The 15,874-nt window shown below is 44.2% G+C and overlaps 1 protein-coding gene across 7 annotated transcripts in view; it reads right to left on the bottom strand.

Annotated features, from left to right (window-relative positions):
- Positions 1-15,874, bottom strand: part of plekhg4b (pleckstrin homology domain containing, family G (with RhoGef domain) member 4B) — a 332,728-nt gene that overhangs the window by 94,573 nt on the left and 222,281 nt on the right. For all 7 annotated transcript variants that reach the window (XM_078539457.1, XM_078539462.1, XM_078539463.1 and 4 more), the window contains one exon: positions 1,474-1,671. In XM_078539457.1, the coding sequence (XP_078395583.1) occupies positions 1,474-1,671 (198 nt within the window). The remainder of the gene's footprint in view (positions 1-1,473; positions 1,672-15,874) is intronic.

The raw sequence follows: 15,874 nt of genomic DNA, 5'->3' as shown, positions 1-15,874 counted from the left end.
ACCCGCCGAACTGTCAACGGCCTGTTGAGGCCATTGAAAAAGTAATTAAGCTGGCTAAGAACGCTGCACGTCCAACCTTAAGGTTGGCGGGGCAGGCGAAGAGCCCAAGCGGCCTTCGCGTTTTTCAGGAAATCTCATCCACGGGCGGGATGAGGTTTCATGAAGGCTATATAACATAATTAAATCATTTTTCCTAACTTCATAAACATGTCCCAGCTCATGTGACACTGTCACATGAGGGGACATGTTTAAATAAATTTTTACTTTATTTGTTAAAAACTTTTATAATCCATTCAATCTCCCTGAGGCAGCTCTGTGCCTCAGGGAGATTGCTGCGCTCTTTCGCACGCATGCGTACGAAAGAGTGCAAGCCCCGACTCTCCCTCCCCCCACCAGCCCGCACAGGTAGCCCTGAGCGCTACCGGCTGCGCGTTGTGCTGGGTGGGCCTTAATTGGCCCGCCCGCGTAAAATGGCGGCACGTAGGCAATCGCGGGTGGCGATCAGCTCCACGCCCAACCCCCGCCCACTCCTGCCCAGCCTGCTCGCCATAGGAAACATTCTCCCCATTATTAGTTCTTGCCCCCACCCTTCCAACAGTCCGCCCCCAACAACCCCACACCCCACCGTTTTAAGTTTTTTCTTATAACATTGAATGAACATAGCCAGCAGGCAACTCGGGCGAGAGAAAGGACTTCCATTTATACAGCAACTTTTGTGATCTCAGAATGTCCCCAAGTGCTTTACAGCCAATGAAACAGATTCAAAGTATAGTCACTGTTGTGATGTAGTTTAGAGCTGAAGGCAATATATGTATAACAAGCTCCCATCAACAGCAACGTGATAATGACCAGATAATCTGTTTTAGTAATGTTGGTTGAGGGATAAATATTGGCTAGGACACTGGGGAGAACTCCCTGGCCTTCTTTGAAGAGTACCGTAGGATCTTTTACATCCACCTGAGAGGGCAGACGGAGTTTCAGGTTCACGTCACAGCACTTCCAACAAAGCAGCATTCCCTCTGTTCTCAGCCCAGATTTTGTGCTCAAATCTCTGGAGTGGGACTCAAACCCATGACTTTCTGACTCAGAGATGAGCGTGCTACCAACTGAGCCAAAATAGAAAGGACACTCACTTGCAACTTTTGCCTCCATATTCTGCTCTGCACCTCAACAAAACCATGATCTCTGTTCAGCAAATCTCTGCAACACATTTAATCCCTTAAAGTTCTCCATTAGCAAGAAAACAATTTGCCTGGAGACAAGAATTCTGAAATCGGAGACCTGCTTAAACTTTACTTTTCACTATCACACATGACTGCTTCTGGATTTAACAAGGCTCCACTAACTAAATCCATTTTATTCTAGCCAAACTAAAATTGCTGTATAGTTCCACAAGATTCTTCTTGTATTATCTGTGTTCTTTAAGCCACCAACAATGAATGCCCTTGTTTCCTGGGGTGAGCTTTTACTTACACAAGTATCCTGTTGAATGCACTGCAGGATTCTCTTGGCAGGAACAAGGAAATCAATCAGACAGCGGAGCCCGTCCCCTCGATACGACTTCTCCACCACATGGAACAGCTGCCACAGGACAGTGGCTGCAGTGGCTTCGAAAGGTGGGTACAGAGCCGAAAGCGTGTTCTGTATGCAGGTGTCAAGGGACTCCGAATCCTACAAGAGGAAGATACAGAAACAGGAGTGAACCATTTTGCCAACCCTTGCATGCCAACATTCTCAGGACATGTTCTGAGCTGAAAGTGAAGAGGCCGGCTTTAAAAATGTTCTAATTTGAAGGCAAATTAATAGAAAGAAATATTTGCATTTATATAGGGCCTTTCACGAGCTCAAGCATGGCACAGCCAATAAGGCACTTTTGAAGTGTAATCACTGTTGTAATTTATGAAATGCAGTGGCCAATTTGTACACAGCAAGCTCCCACAAACATCAATGTGATAATCACCAGGTCATCTGTTTTGATTATGTTGCTGAAGGGATAAACGTTGGCCAGAACATCGGGGAGAACTCCCCTGCTTTTCTTCAAAATAGCAGGAATCTTTCATCTCCACCTGAGGGGGCACCAATTTAACATCTCATCCAAAAGACCCTCGCGGGAGTGTCGACCTAGATAGCTCAAATCACTGGAGTGGGACTTGAACCCACAATTTCCCTACTCAAGAGTCTAGAGTGCTACCCACTGAGTGACAGCTGGCACCCTAGTGTGGCAAAATTGATTGCCTATTCTGGTGGTTCCTTCACATGACTTAACAGCCTAGAAATTGGATCATGCTGTGCCCATTTAAAAGGCACAAGGCTGCCTGAGGGTCTAGTATGGCAAGTGGCAAATGGAGTGTGCACACTCAATTTGCATCTGAAGTGCACAAACCCAGGGGCATTCCCCCCCCGACAGTATTAGTTAGGGTTGCTCAGTAGATGGCCAGGGCATATGCCTGAAATTGCTGTTAAGCCCACTGCACATGTGAAGTGGGGGCTTAATGTCCTTTTCTCACTCCTTTGAGAAATCAGTTTGCTAATTACTTCAGTGTGCACCGTGCATGCTGCGGTCAGTCTCTTCAGGCACTCAGCCACCAAACGGGAGGTCCTTAGAGAACCACTTGTTTTAGGTGGCCACCAGCGGTATCAGAAAAATGACCCATTATCAGGCTGGACCTCTTCCAAATTTGGCATTCATTGTACTATTTTTTTCCTCCCAAATGGGCACAGCATTGTCCTATTTCAATCCACTTATTTCCTAAAGTGTTGGGAGCATAAGGACAAAGCTGAAAGAAAAAGACCTGAGGTGAAGACAAATGTAGGTCCTTTACAGTCAGAAACAGGGGAAGTTATAATGGGGAACAAAGAAATGGCTGACCAACTAAATACATACTTTGGTTCTGTCTTCATAAAGGAGGATGCTAATAACATACCAGAAATGTTGGGGAACACAGGGTTTAGTGAGAGGGAGGAACTGAAAGAAATCAGTATTAGTAGAGAAATGGTGTTAGGGAAATTGATGGGATTGAAGGCAGATAAATCCCCAGGGCCTGATAATCTACATCCCAGAGTATTTAAGGAAGTGGCCCTAGAAATAGTGGATGCATTGGTGTTCATCTTCCGAGATTCTATAGGCTCTGGAACAGTTCCTACAGATTGGAGGGTAGCTAATGTAACCCCTCTATTTAAAAAGGGAGGCAGATAGAAAACAGGGAATTATAGACCAGTCAGCTTGACATCGGTAGTGGGGAAAATTCTAGAGTCCATTATAAAAGATTTAATAGCTGAGCACATGGAAAACAGTGGCAGAATCGGACAGAGTCAGCATGGATTTATGAAAGGGAAATCATGCTTGACAAATCTACTGGAATTTTTCAGGATGTAACAGTAGAGTTGATGAGGGGGAGCCAGTGGATGTGGTTTATTTGGACTTTCAGAAGGCTTTCGATAGAGTCCCACATAAGGGATTAGCGTGTAAAATTAAAGCGCATGGGATTGGGGGTAATGTATTGAGATGGATAGAAAACTGGTTGGCAGACAGGAAACAAAGAGTAGGAATAAATGGGTCTTTTTCCGAATGGCAGGCAGTAACTAGTGGGGTACCGCAGGGATCGGTGCTGGGACCCCACTTATTCACAATATATATTAATGATTTAGATGGGGGAATTAAATGTAATATTTCCAAATTTGCAGATGACACAAAGTTGGGTGGGAGGGTGAGCTGTGAGGAGGATGCAGAGATGCTTCAGTGTGATTTGGACAAGCTGAGTGGGTGGGCAAATGCATGGCAGATGCAGTATAATGTGGATAAATGTGAGGTTATCCATTTTGGTAGCAAAAACAGGAAGACAGATTATTATCTGAATGGCTATAAATTGAGAGAGGGGAATGTGCAACGAGACCTGGGTGTCCTTGTACACCAGTTGCTGAAGGTAAGCATGAAGGTGCAGCAGGCGGTAAAGAAGGCAACTGGTATGTTGGCCTTCATAGCCAGAGGATTCGAGTACAGGAACAGGGATGTCTTACTGCAATTGTACAGAGCCTTGGTGAGACCACACCTGGAATATTGTGTGCAGTTTTGGTCTCCTTACCTGAGGAAGGATGTACTTGCTATAGAGGGAGTACAGCGAAGCTTTACCCGACTGATTCCTGGGATGGCGGGACTGACATACAAGGAGAGATTGAGTCAATTAGGATTATATTCACTGGAGTTCAGAAGAATGAGGGGTGATCTCATAGAAACCTATAAAATTCTAACAGGACTAGACAGGGTAGATGCAGGAAGGATGTTCCCGATGGTGGGGGAGTCCAGAACCAGGGGTTACAGTCTGAGGATATGGGGTAGAACATTTAGGACTGAGATGAGGAGAAATTTCTTCGCCCAGAGAGTGGTGAGCCTGTGGAATTCATTACCACAGAAAGTAGTTGAGATCAAGAAGGAGTTAGATATAGCTCGTGGGGCGAAAGGGATTAAAAGGGTATGGGGAAAAAGCGGGAGCAGGCTATTGAGTTGGATGATCAGCCATGGTCATAATGAATGGTGGAGCAGGCTCGAAGGGCCAAATGGCCTACTCCTGCTCCTAGTTTCTATGTTTCTATTTCTTAAGGCTGGGGCTCTTTATTCTAGGAAAGGGAAGACTGAGGTGCGACCTAACAGAGGTCTTTAAAATTATGAAGGTGTTTAAAAGGGTAGACAGAGAGAAAATGCTTCCATTTGTGGGGGGATTCCAAAACTAAGGGCCAAAAATGTAAGATAGTCATTAACTAGTGCAATAAGGAATTTAGGAAAACCTATTTTTACCTAGAGAGTAGCGAGATTATGGAGTAGTCGAAGCAAATAGCAGAAGTGTATTTAAGGGGGAGCGGGGAAAATATATTAAGGAAAAAGGAATAGAAGGATATGCTGATAGGATGAGATGATGTAGGCTGGTAGGGGACTCATGTGGAGCATAAATGCCAGTATATATCTGTTGGGCTATATGGCCTGTTTCATTGCAACAATTTCTCTGCAATTCTATATAATTCAGCAAGAAGCAAACAACAGAAGTACAACAACTAAAGCAGTGTTGCGGGCAAAGCATCAGGGACTATTGTTATGGTGACAAGACACTGTTTAATTGAAAAGAACATTACTCAGAACAAAGCAGCTCTGAGGGATAATAGCAAATTAAATCCAAGGCAGAAACTGACTCAAGTAATTTCCTTAGAGCTTCAAGCAGAAAATGATGAGGAGCAATCATATCTACTTAAATTATAGCAATGTCACTAACAGCAGCCCTGACCTCTTAATTGAGGAGATTCTGTAATATAAGGTTATGATATGGTGGATTTTAATATGCAAAAAAAAAATGTGTTTAACAAGAAAAGCATGCATCAGACTTGTATCTGACTCTAATGGTTCTCTTGAGGCTCTCCTTTATGATGTTGTGGATTTGGAGCTTACTTGCGGAGTTCCCATGCTTACAGCAAATTGTATTAAAATATTGCTAGGAAAAGAAAGACCAGAATTCATATAGCGTCTATCATGGCCACAGGGGGTTCTAAAGTGCTCTGGAACCAATGATGCACTTTTGTAGGAAATACAATTGCCAATTTGCACACACAATGGTCCCAAAAACAGCCAAGTGATAATGGCCAGATAATATGTTTTCGAGATGAGGGATAAGTATTGACAAGGACACCAGAATAATGCTTCCTCAAAATAATGCTGTGGAATCTTTACATCCACCTGAGAGAGCGGATGGATCTTCTGTTTAACAGCTCAGCTCAAAGACGGAAAGGAGGGGGAAAACAGAAAGTCGGAGTTAAATGTACTTTCTCAGAGCGGTTGAAACAGGGTGGACACAATATTAGGATGACAGTTTATGTGAAGGATAAACACCAACAGGGACTGGTTGAACAATCTGGTCTGACTCAGTGTTATATTTTCCATGCAATTCTGTGCAGTACTAAGGAAGTGCTACCTCATCAGAGGCGCTCTCTTTGAATAAGACAATAAACTGAGGCCCTGTCTATCTGTTCGGGTGGATGCTGAAGATCCCATGATGGCATTGGGAAAGAAACGGAAGTGCTTGTCTGGTATCCTGGCCAACGTACATCCCTCAACCAATGCCATCATTTATCTTGATGTTTGTGGAGCTTTGATGGTGTTCCCACCTTAGGCTATGTAACAATGACTACACTTCAAAAGTACTTAATTAGCTGTAAAATATGTTGGGGTATCCCATGGACAAGAAAGGTGCTTTTCAAATGCAAACTTCTTTGTTCTTTGTTTATCCTTCTAGTTCACGCTCACCAGCTCTTATTGCAAGACTTTGGCAACTGCAGTATATTGAACAATGCTTTCCAGACTCTTGCACTTAAAACTACAATGTTAAACATAAAGGTGAATCACAAATTAAAAATACTGACAGCAAGTATAATGGAAAGAGTTTGATAGATGCATGTTTTTTTTCTGATTTTCTTGTTGACAGTCTTAACTTGACTATAATTGCCGCCACAGGTTTTTTGAAACCTTTGATCAATGTCCTGATTATATCTCAAATACAGTTTTAAGCAACAGATTTTAATCACAAGATTTGAACATTTGCCTCTGTGGTGAATCGCCCCATGTTTTAACAGAACAATAGTTTCTACCAGTAAGTAATTCCTCATGGACACAGAAAATAAATGTGTTGAACTTTAGACCCATAGGCCCTTGGCATGGCAAGTGGGAGCCTGTGCCAACACACTGACATCCTGAAAAGTAGTTCTGCAGCCCAACTGCTGTTCTTCCTGATAAAAACTGGTGGGAGAGGCACACCACTAGTAACAGGAAAGGTATTAAATTAATCCATATTGTGGAGACAAACAATGTCTTCTTATTCCTTCTTTTCCCCAAGAGCTATTAAAGGTTCCTGTGTGCTGGTCCGTGAAGCCCAGTCATCAATGGAGTGGTGATCATGGATCTATTTGGTGCACTGTTATTTCAGATTTTCCAGAGTGCAATCCAGAGGAACATCATACACTTGCATAAGTTAATTAGACACTCATTTTTAATTTTTGGCTGGTTCTATAGGTACAGCATACTAAACTATATCACGTCTTGCTCTGTTTTAGTGGATATGTAGTCACATTTTAAAGCCCAGTGATTTTCTTCCTCGGTATTTACTAATTACTATGTGTATCCCTGAGTTAGAAGGATGGGGGTTCAAGCCCCTCTCCAGATGCTTGAGCACAAAATCTAGGCTGTCACTGCAATGCAGTACGGAGGGAGTCCTGCATTGCCGTTGGTGGCGCCTTTCAGTTGAGATATTAACCCCGTCTGCCCTCTCAGGTCGATGCAAAAGATCCCATGACACCAATTTGAAGAAGAGCAGAGGCGTTATCCCTAGTCTCCTGGCCAGTATTTTTGCCTCAATCAATATCAATAAAACAGATTATCTGATTATTACCTCATTGTAGTTTGTGGGAGCTTGCTGTGCACAAATTGGCTGCCAATTTTTCTACATAACAGTGACTACACTTCAAAAGTACTTAATTGGCCCTAAAGCACTTTGGAATGCCCTGCGGTCATGAAAAACATTTTACATAAATGTAAGTCTTTTTTTCTTATATTTACAAATGTGTCCCTGCTTCCCTGAAGCTGGTTCATTTTACAACATCAAAAACTATAGCCTTCTCTCAGTACACTGTTACTATGCAGTTGACTCAATGCACTAGTTGACTTCATTTGCACCACTTCAAATATTTTGTCCAAATTCTGAGCACACATGGAAGTGCACACATCTTCCCCTGAAGCCAGTGAAGGGAGCTTCACAAGTTAGCATACCTGCCATAGAATGGGAGAGCATGAAGCTCTGCATTGGGAGATCCACAACTTGCCTTTCCAGGACACGTTAAACATTGGAAAAAGAGGTAAGCTTTAAGGAGGTTCCTAAAAGAGGAGAGGAGTAAGAGATAGAGAGGCTTAGAGGTTTAGAAGGAAATCCAGAGATTAGGGCCTAGGCAGCTGAAGGCGTGACTGCAGGGGTTGCACGAGAGGCTAGAGATAGAGGAACACAGATTTATCAGAGCCTTCTAGGGCTGGAGGAGGTTATAGAAAGAGGGAGGCGTGAAGCAATGAGAGATTTTGAACATGAGAATGAAGATTTCAAAAATCAAAGTGCTGTCAGATCGAGAGGTACTGTAGGTCAGCGAACACAGGGTTATGGTTAAATGTGACTTATGGGAGTTAGAATATGGGCAACAGAGTTTTGGATGAGCTCAAGTTGATGGAGGGTGGAAGATGAGAGGTCCATCAGGATAGGCCTTGGAATATCTGAGTCTGGAGATAAGAGGAGTGTGGGCATGTGGGAAAAGACAGGCAAACTTACAGAGGTGAAAGCAAGCAAAACATAAGGAAATATGGAACAGTCAGTTCTGTTGGTTCAATGGGTGATTACGCAATTTGGTCTAATGCTGAACCGTCTCGCTAAGGAAGGTCACAGTTTCAACTCTGCTCTGTGCTGATATCTCAGTTAGGAAATTGCTGGAGGTTGCTACAATTAATCTCAGCATCCCCACGCTAGGGATGACCCTGTTGGAAATTGGACATCGAGGAAGTGCACAATCAAGTTGGCTGCAATGTCAGCACAAATCATCTAGACTCACAATTGAACCATTGAATGAGGTTTGGCAGGGAAATTGACTCCCTTGGAACCATGACCTAGTGTGCATCTGTACATGGAGAAGATAGGGAGGAAATTGGGGGAATATCCATAAAGTGATAGATGGCCATTTGGCCCAGTTAAGCCTGTTCTTTGAATGTACAATATAGATTTTATGCAACTTAGCACATCTGAAGTTGAAAGATTCAGGTGGAAATCACTTATGGTACCCGGCACTTTTTATCATGACTTAATCAGTCCTCAGTGTATGTTTCCAAATGATTTGCTTGTTTACTTATTTGTGAAACTGTGGCTCCAGTCAAGACAGAAATGGGACTGACCAGTCAGTGAGCTTGCTGCAGTCATTTTAGTATGTTAGCTTTGAATTTTAAACAGTAAGAGGATTTCACAATGAGGTGCTAACACTGTTCATTCTTCTATTCTTTCTTTCCCCTCTGATTGTACCATGTTACTCTGCATAGAATTACACAGAATGTGGAGAGCAGAAACAGGCCATTTGGCCCAAGGGTCCATGGCAATGCTTATATTTCAAGAAGTATTCTTCCAGTTCACTTCATCCCACCTTGTCAACCTAACTTTCTCTTACTTTGTGCCTCATGTTTATTTAGTTTCCCCTGAAATACATCTATGGTATTTGCTTCAACTGTTCCTTGTGGTAACAAACTCCATATTTATCCAAGAGATAAAAAATTTGCGAGATCACATGGCAATCTATCAAAACTCCAGGAAATTTATCTAACTTTACAACTCCCATTATTCAGCTCTGACTGACTGCACTTTGCAGATGCCACTTCCAGAGACCCAAAAGCACAGCACATTTGTTCCAATAAACTTGCTTTACACATACAAATTACATTCAATCACTATAATTAATGATGGTGACATACCATTCCTGGTAATTTAACACTAACGCTCCTGATGCTCTGCAAAGAAGAAAAACATGCTGTTGCCAACAATCCCAACACCAACTCTTTCTTAGATTATACTTGGTTGGATAGCTAAAGTAACAAAGCTGCCCTGCACTTTTCCTGTGTGAAAAGATTGCTCCCTAATCTCACTTGTAAAGGTGCAACAACATTTCTGCATCTTTTGAAATATCATGTTGTTAAATTAAAGCTCTGCCTGCCTTTCCTGATGGATCAGGAAAGTAAAGGTCTCATGGTGCTTTTGAAAGAAGGGTCGGGAGTTCTCTCAATGCAGAGTGCCCATGGCTCTGGAGCCTCTGTAGCTCCAGCAGGAGAGGTGAGCGCTGCTGAGGCAAGTTGGAAACCATGAGGGCATCGAGATCAGTAAGGGCCATGGGAGGAGACGGGAGACTACGCCTGAGTGAGACAGAGACCGAGTGAGTAGTGAATTAGGCTCACGTGGGAATTCGGTACACAGGGGAAAGAGGCGTAGTAAATGTAGGAATTATTTTGTTTTTATCTCTGTAGTAAACGTAGGAATTATTCTAAATTAATTCATAAAGTAACTAAATTAACTAAATAACATAAGTAACAATGGCAGGACAGGTGTTCCATTGCAGTTGTGGAATGTGGGAGCTTTTGGACACCAAGGCGATCTTGACAAACACGTCTGCAGTAAGTGTAAGCAGCTAGAGGAATTCCAGATCAGAATTATTGATCTGGAAGCTGAACTGCAGACACTGCGCAGCATAACGGAGGGGGGAGAAATACCTGGACACTTTGTTCCAGAAGACGGTCGCACCTCTTAGATTAGGGTTGTCTGTTTTTTTGGTCAGTGGTGAGGGACAGGAGGATGTGACTGTGAGTGAGGCAGGTAAAGGGACCGAGCAGACGATAGTGGCAGAGCATCAGAATTTGCAATTATCAAACAGGTTTAAGGTGCTCCCAACCTGTGTGGATAAAAGCGAGGTCTGCAAGGTGGATGAGCAGGCTGGCCATGGCGCTGTGAAATAGGAAGCTGTTTAAGCAGAGGAGCAAACAGGAATGTAGTGGTAGTAGGGGACAGTATAGTGAGGCGGATTGACACTTCTGTGCAGCAAAAGGAGAGAGTCCAGAAGGCTGTGTTGCCTGCCTGATGCCAGGGTTTGGGACAGGGATGGAGAGGGTCTTGCAGTGGCAGCAGGCGGATCCAGTTGTCATGGACCATGTAGGTACCAACGTCATAGGCGGGACAAGGAAAGAGGTTCTGCATAGTCAGTATGAGGAGCTAGGTACCAAATTAAGAAGCAGAATCCCAAAAGTAATAATCTCTGGATTATTACCTGACCCACGTGCAAGTTGTCATAGGGCAAATAAGATTAAAGAAATTAATGGATGGCTCAAAGACTGGTGTGGGAGAATTGGGTTCTATTTCGTGGGGCACTGGCACCGGTGCTGGGAAAAGTGGGGCCTATACTGTTGGGACAGTCTACACCTGAACCGTGCTGGGACCAGTGTTATAGTGAGCTGCATAACTAGGGAAGTAGGGAAGGATCAAGCTTGTTAAATGTAGCGAGTCAAGGGTAGTGGCGTCAAGGCAGGAGAGCAAAGTAGTAATATGGAAAATAAAGGTTGGAGAATGGCAGGAAGAGACAGAAAGAAAAAACCTAGGCCTGAATCTTCTGGTCAGCGTGCGGGGGTGGGCCCCACTCGCCAACGCGTAAAATGACGCGCGGTGACGTCGGGCATGTGTCCCGACGCCACCGCACCTCATTCCGATCTTCAGTTCAGCGGGCGCGCAGCCATCAAAGGCCTATTACGGCCATTTAAAAACTAATTGAGCTGATTGTCTGGGCTGCCCGTCCAACCTTAAGGTTGGCGGGGCAGGCGAAGAGCCCAGGCGGCCTTCGTATTTCTCATGAAACCTCATCCACCGGCGGGATGAGGTTTCATGAAGGGTTTGTAACTTTAATAAAAAATTTTAATAAAATTCATAGACATGTCCTAGCTCATGTGACACTGTTACATGAGGGGACATGTCCGAATAATTTTTTGAAATCTTTTTTTCAGTTTTTCACATTCAAATTAATCTCCCTGAGGCAGCTCAGTGCCTCAAGGAGATTCCTGCACTCTTTCGCGCGCATGTGCAAAAGAGCGCAGGCCCCGACTCTCCCTCCTCCCCCCGCCTGCACAGGTAGCGCTGAGCGCTACCCACCCACGTAAAATGGTGGCACACAGCCAATAGCAGGCGGCGATCGACTCCACGCCCGCTCCTGCCCAGCCCGCGCAACGGGGAGAAAATTCTCCCCGAAGAATACACCAACAGTCAAAAGTAATAGTTACAAAGATAACAAAAAGACAAAACTAAAGGCATTCTGTATCTGAATGCGCATAGCATTCATAAAGTAAATGGATTGATTACTCCAACTAAAGTAAATGAATTGATTGATCCCATTGAAGTAAATAAATATAAGCTGATAGCCATTACGGAGATGTGGCTGCAGGATGACAAGGATTGGGTCCCGAATATTGAAAGATTGAATAGACTGGGCTTGTTTCCACTGGACTTTACAAGAGTGAGGGATGACTTGATTAAAGTTTGTAAGATCCTGAACGGTATTGACAAGGTGGACGTGGAAAGGATGTTTCCTCTTGTGTGCGAGTCCACAACTAGGGGACACTGTTTAAAATTTAGGGGTCGCCCTTTTATGATAGAGATGAGGAGAAATATTTTTCTCTCAGGGAGTTGTGCGACTTTGGAACTCTCTGCCTCAGAAGGTGGTGGAGGCGGGGTCATTGAATATTTTTAAGGCAGAGGTAGATTGATTCTTGTTAGGCAAGGAAATGAAAGGTTATCGGGGGTAGATGGGATTGTGGAATTCAAAACAAAAACAGATCAGCCATGATCTTATTGAATGGCACGACAGACACGAGGGGCCGAATGGCCTATTTCTGCTCATATTTCATATGTTCATTTAACATGGAGTTTCCCTCACTGGCCTACACGGAATACAGAAAGTAAAGACTCCTGAAGCTGGTAGAAGTGGGGAAAACCCTCTGCAGGATCGGACGTGGTTGTAATTGCAGCCTTTCAGCCATGCAACCCTGACATTGAGACATGGAAGTGTCCACTCCAATGACCCCCCAGCCTGCTACAGGGAGGCCATCTCCAATGAGCTGGTGGCCTCCGCATGTGCCAGCAGGCCGAGCTAGTGGGAAAGCTCAGGCAATGTTACAAATTTGGCCCTAACTGGGGCCATAATCACCCTAGGTAACTGCTCACCTTCGTTGAGTGGGCAGCCAATCAGCCAATCCTGTTACCAGCCTGACCCTGGGAAAGCCCCCCAGAGGTAGGTTTATATCAGGGAACCATCGAATGAGGTTTCCCCTGTTTTCCTAACGCCTCCCCGCCCTCCATCCCCACCCCCCACAACATCCAACCTGTGAGGCCAGAAAAATCCAGCCTTCTCTTTATCTATTGCATCGAAAACTTTTAACATTCTACACGTCTCCAGTAGACCAGCTCTTACCTTCTATACGCAGGGAAGTACAAGTTTATAAAACCTGTCCTCATAATCTAATTCCTTTAGCCTCCCAGTGTTATAATGCTGAATCTGCACTGCACCTCACCCAAGGCCAATACACTGAATGTAGTCCTCCAGATGGGGGCTGACTAAGGTTTTAAACAACTGAAGGATCACTTTAGCTCCTTTATATTCCAACCTACTTGAGATAAAGGCTACAATTAGCCTTTTGGATTGTTTTTTTTTTGTGCTTGCCTGCTCCTCGTGTTCTTGTTGCTGAATCACCACCCATTAATTAAAAATATAAGAGGTAGATTTCCAAATTCAGGGTCAAAGCAGAAAGTAAACACTGGAGCATCCCACCACATCCTGTAGATAAAAGATTTCTCAATTACACCTTCAAACATGTTCTTGAATTAAACAAAAACAAAAATACCTGGAAAAACTCCGCAGGTCTGGCAGCATCTGCGGAGAGGAACATAGTTAACATTTCGAGTCCGTATGACTCTTCAACAGAACTAAGGAAAAATAGAAAAGAGGTGAAATATAAGCTGGTTTAAGAAAGGGTGGGACTGGTAGAGCTGGATAGAGGGCCAGTGATAGGTGGAGTTAAGCCAAAAATGTCATAGACATAAGGACAAAGAGGTGTTGAAGCTGGTGATATTATCTAAGGAATGTAATAATAAAGGTACAGATAGTCCTAGTGGGTGTGGGGTGGGGGGAAGGGATCGAAATAGGCTAAAAGGCAGAGATAAAACAATGGATGGAAATGCATTTTAAAATGATGGAAATAGGTGGGAAAAGAAAAATCTATATAAATTATTGGAAAAACGGGGAACGGAAAGGGGGTGGGGATGGAGGAGAGAGTTCATGATCTAAAATTGTTGAACTCAATATTACTCTACCTGTCCCACCCCCTCTTAAACCAGCTTATATTTCACCTCTTTTCTATTTTTTCCTTAGTTCTGTTGAAGAGTCATGCGGACTCGAAACGCTAACTGTGTTCCTCTCTGCAGATACTGTCAGACCTGCTGAGTTTTTCCAGGTATTTTTGTTTTTGTTTTGGATTTCCAGCATCCGCAGTTTTTTGCTTTTATCTTAGTGTTTAATTGACTGCCACTGCTCTTCAAAGGATGCCTACCTTGAAGAAGTATTGCTCTTCTCTCCGACAGGATTTCTGTCTCTCTCTTTTGCTTTGTTCACCTTCATTGCTTTCCATTTCCCTCCTGGTGTTTGACAAGGTGTTTACTAAAACTCGTTTTCACAGCCATATTTCCTTCCTCAGTGACTGTCTCCGTCTCCGATTTACCCCACGTGAATTTCAACTGAAGTTCCATCCCTCATGTTTCGAACCCGCCCAGGATTATAGGTATCTCCGGGACATACAAGGCTCCTCGGACTGCTGTTCTCATCACATCCTGAGATCCACACTCAGTGCCATGTGCCGCCATATGAACACATTCGACCTCTCCCTCCAGCAGCACTGCCACACCCTATTTCTCCCTCCTCCCCCCGCCTGCACAGGTAGCGCTGAGCGCTTCCCACCCACATAAAATGGCGGCACACAGCCAATAGCGGGCGGCGATCAGCTCCACGCCCGCTCCTGCCCAGCCCGCGCAACGAGGAGAAAATTCTCCCCCGAAGAATACACCAACAGTCAAAACTAGTAGTTACAAAGATAACAAAAAGACAAAACTAAAGGCATTCTGTATCTGAATGCGCATAGCATTCATAAAGTAAATGGATTGATTGCTCCGATTAAAGTAAATGAATTGATTGATCCCATTGAAGTAAATAAATATAAGCTGATAGCCATTACGGAGATGTGGCTGCAGGATGACAAGGATTGGGTCCCGAATATTGAAAGATTGAATAGACTGGGCTTGTTTCCACTGGACTTTACAAGAGTGAGGGATGACTTGATTAAAGTTTGTTTGAACGGTATTGACAAGGTGGACGTGGAAAGGATGTTTCCTCTTGTGTGCGAGTCCACAACTAGGGGACACTGTTTAAAATTTAGGGGTCGCCCTTTTATGATAGAGATGAGGAGAAATATTTTTCTCTCAGGGAGTTGTGCGACTTTGGAACTCTCTGCATCAGATGGTGGTGGAGGCGGGGTCATTGAATATTTTTAAGGCAGAGGTAGATTGATTCTTGTTAGGCAAGGAAATGAAAGGTTATCGGAGGTAGATGGGATTGTGGAATTCAAAACAAAAACAGATCAGCCATGATCTTATTGAATGGCACGACAGACACGAGGGGCCGAATGGCCTATTTCTGCTCATATTTCATATGTTCATTTAACATGGAGTTTCCCTCACTGGCCTACACGGAATACAGAAAGTAAAGACTCCTGAAGCTGGTAGAAGTGGGGAAAACCCTCTGCAGGATCGGACGTGGTTGCAATTGCAGCCTTTCAGCCATGCAACCCTGACATTGAGACATGGAAGTGTCCATTCCAATGACCCCCCAGCCTGCTGCAGGGAGGCCACCTCCAATGAGCTGGTGGCCTCCGCATGTGCCAGCAGGCTGAGCTAGTGGGGAAGCTCAGGCAATGTTACAAACTTGCCCCTAACTGGGGCCATATTCACCCTAGTTAACTGCTCACCTTCGTTGAGTGGGCAGCCAATCCTGTTACCAGCCTGACTCTGGGAAAGCCCCCCAGAGGTAGGTTTACATCAGGCAACCATCGAATGAGGTTTCCCCCTGTTTTCCTAACCCCTCCCCGCCTCTCATCCCCACCCCCCACAACATCCAACCTGTGAGGCCAGAAAAATCCAGCCTTCTCTTTATCTATTGCATCGAAAACTGTTAACATTCTACACGT

This window comes from Cetorhinus maximus, chromosome 3 (assembly GCF_964194155.1).
Source record: "Cetorhinus maximus chromosome 3, sCetMax3.hap1.1, whole genome shotgun sequence".
Lineage (NCBI taxonomy): Eukaryota > Metazoa > Chordata > Chondrichthyes > Lamniformes > Cetorhinidae > Cetorhinus > Cetorhinus maximus.
Note: the sequence above shows the minus strand (reverse complement) of the source record. Positions and strands in the feature narration are given on the sequence as shown.